At 38.9% G+C, this 3,282-nt stretch overlaps 1 protein-coding gene across 1 annotated transcript in view; it reads right to left on the reverse strand.

Annotated features, from left to right (window-relative positions):
• The window catches only part of LOC119408723 (protocadherin gamma-A11-like), a gene marked incomplete at its 3' end in the record, with an annotated part of 4,856 nt that extends 2,940 nt beyond the window's left edge, over nt 1-1,916 (reverse strand). Inside the window, exon 1 of the mRNA XM_037675563.1 lies at nt 2-1,916. Within this exon, the coding sequence (XP_037531491.1) occupies nt 2-1,916 (1,915 nt within the window). The remainder of the gene's footprint in view (nt 1) is intronic.
• Between the last annotated feature and the right edge of the window lie 1,366 nt (nt 1,917-3,282).

A 3,282-nucleotide genomic window follows, 5' to 3' on the forward strand; every position in this document is an offset into this window, starting at 1 on the left:
TCGTCTGTCTCTGTGAATGAGCGGAGGGTTCTGATCTGTCCTGTGTAACGGTCCAAACCAAACAGACTGTGATCACTCACTTCCTGCATGGAGAACAGCAGCCAGCCGTTATATCCTATATCAGCATCATAGGCTCTGACTTTAGTCACCAAGTGTCCTGTGTGCACGTTGCGGGGAATCTCCTCCACACCTTCAGCAGAACCGTTGGAGCTGACTGGATACAGGATGACTGGAGCGTTGTCGTTCTGATCCAGAATGAACACGTTCACTGTCACGTTGCTGCTCAGAGATGGAGCTCCAGAATCTGTGGCCACAACTTGGAACTGGAAAGTTTTCAGACTTTCAAAGTCAAAGCTCTTCAGGGAGATTATAGCTCCTGTTTCAGAGTGTATGTTTAGAAAAGATGACAGCTTGTTCTCTACATTTTTATCCCTCATAATAAGATATGAAATATGAGCGTTACTGCCGTCATCCTGATCCTGACCTGTCACTGAGAATATCCTCTCCCCTGGTTGGTTATTCTCAGTTATGTAAAATGTATATGGGCTCTGGGAGAAAACTGGCCTGTTATCATTCACATCAGATACAATAATATCTATATTTTTTTCTGAAGATAAGGCTGGATCTCCTGCGTCTTTTGCAACTATTATCACACTGTAATGAGACTGATGTTCTCTGTCTAACAGATGTTTTGTTACTAAAGAATACATGTTATTTTGTAAAGATGGAGTGAGCAGAAATGGGATTTCTTGGTTTATGAAGCACATAACCTTTCCCATGAGACCTGAATCTGAGTCTTTTACACTAATCAAAGCCACTGTTGTCCCTGGCTTGGAATCTTCCGGCAGCGCGTGTGAAAAAGATGTCACTTCAATCTCTGGAGCATTATCATTTAAGTCAATAATAGTGATGAATATGGTTTTGTCCGTTGTCATGGTAGCTGCACCTTTATCAGATGCCTGAACATCAATTTCTAATTTTGTAGTTTCTTCAAAATCTATATTACCCGCCACAACAATGACTCCAGTCTCTGGATTTAAACTAAAAAGAGCACGAGCACGTGGCTCCACATCCTTGCCAAATGAATAAAAAACATCTCCATTTGAACCTTCATCTGGATCTGTTGCATTAATCTGGATGACAGTTGTACCTACAGGGGAGTTCTCCTTTAAAGACACAGAATATGACTCCTGGCTGAAAACGGGCGGGTTGTCATTAACATCAGAAACATTAACTATTATGGTCATGTTTCCAGACTTTGGAGGTCTCCCTCCATCTAAAGCTGTCAGTAGCAGCACGTGGCTTTTCACTGATTCCCTGTCAAGTGGCTTTTCAAGAACTAAACTTGGTGTTTTACGGTCCTCACCGCGATCCTTCACTTCTAATCTGAAATGATCGTTATTACTTAGTTTATACTGCTGGACGGATAATAACCCACTGTCAGCATCACGAGCTGCTTTTAGCTGGAATTTGGCTCCTTGTAATGCAGATTCAGAAATCTCTAACATGATTTTATTCTCGGGGAAGCTCGGCGCATGGTCATTCACGTCCAGAATCTCCACCGAGACGTGATGGATCTCCAGCGGGTTCTGCAGCACCGTTTTTAAATCCACAACACAAACCTTGCTGCGGTCGCAGATTTGCTCTCGGTCGATGTTTCGGTTCACAAACAAGACGCCGTCATCCTGATTCACGGTGAAAGGAGGCTCCGTGGAGCCGTAGACAATACGCACCCCCCTCTCTTTGAGCGTCGTCTTATCAAGACCTAAATCCTTTGCGATATTCCCAACAACTGTTCCTTCCTGAACTTCCTCGTTCACAGAATATCTAAACTGTCCGTTAGCGGGACTCCAAAAGGAAATCAAAGCAATCACGCATACGATCCATTTTGTGCGGGAGTGTTCCCTTTGTTCCATGACGGGAAACAAAATAAATAAAAAAAAAAAAAAAACAATCCTGTAAATCCACTTGCAAAACGTTGTTCCTTTATGCAAAGGCTTTCTCCCTCTCTTACATTCAGTGTTACAAAGCAACTATTCAAAGAACAAAATATCCGTTTTTTGGTTTAAATGTGAAGAACGTCCGCACCGCAGCGAAGCTTCCGTTTCTGTGCTCAGTGAAGTGATGGATGTTTTATTTTTCAGACACACTTAGAAATATTATCGTTGTTATACTGACACCAAGTGCTGTACAAGGTCATTGCAAAATTCGATTTAGAGAAATGGATGAATGTGAGTAAAAAGAGCTGAGAAAATGTGTAAAAATGTCGTTTTTACGAATAGAAATACAATGGTGCACTTTACAAAGTACAGCAGAAACATATGGACATTTACCTTAACCCTCAGAGGTTTGCCCTTTAAAAACTCACGATTGTGTTTCAAGATTTACTTTGTTTTCCTGCAACGGCAACAATTTAAACTGCTAATTATTGTTTCATAACAATGGACAGAGACAACTCAAGCGTCTCTCTCCCTCTCCTTCTCTCTCCCTCACTCTCTCACACACACACACACACATATGCACACACACACATACGAGCACACGCATACATATTTATAAATATTTTGACAAAAAAATACCCCTATCTGTAGCAAGAAGAGCCCCCTCATAGTAAAGGCTAAAACTGCTTTACATGTCAACAAGATCAAACTTTTCTGATGTTAAACAATTATTATATAACTATCATATTTGATAATTTGTGTGCACTGAGTGTGTAGGTTTTAATCCTGGATAAAAACAGCAAAATATGAATACCAAATAATAATAACTATTCTTCTTATTATTATTAATATTAGATCATAACAAATTAGATCATATGGGGTCAATCTTCATGAGATAATAGCACAGCAGCCAGAAAACAAGAAACAAACAAACAAGCAAAACACTTTTAAGGGAAAACATATTTCCTAAAAAGCAAGACAGTGCAAATGAGTGGTTCCAAGTTAAAGAGGTGGTCTTGAGTCTAAATCAAGACATTCTTACATTCCTTCATGTGTTTACTACTTAAGCAAATACTGCAAGCATATTAAAGGCATTCACCAAAGTCCAATACCAACAAAAAGAGAAAGAATAATTCACCAAAACAACATAATCCACTCCATTATGTATGTAAGAATATTTAAAAAAAATGGACATATGTTTTTGTGTAATTATATAATTTGACATATACCAATTTATGAACAGCTAAAATTGAATCGATTCTCACAGCTAAACCCACTTTGTTGCCACTAAAGTCATTATTATTATTATTATTATTATTATTATTATTATTATTATTATTAT

Source organism: Nematolebias whitei, chromosome 4, assembly GCF_014905685.2.
Source record: "Nematolebias whitei isolate Nwh7 chromosome 4, NemWhi1, whole genome shotgun sequence".
Lineage (NCBI taxonomy): Eukaryota > Metazoa > Chordata > Actinopteri > Cyprinodontiformes > Rivulidae > Nematolebias > Nematolebias whitei.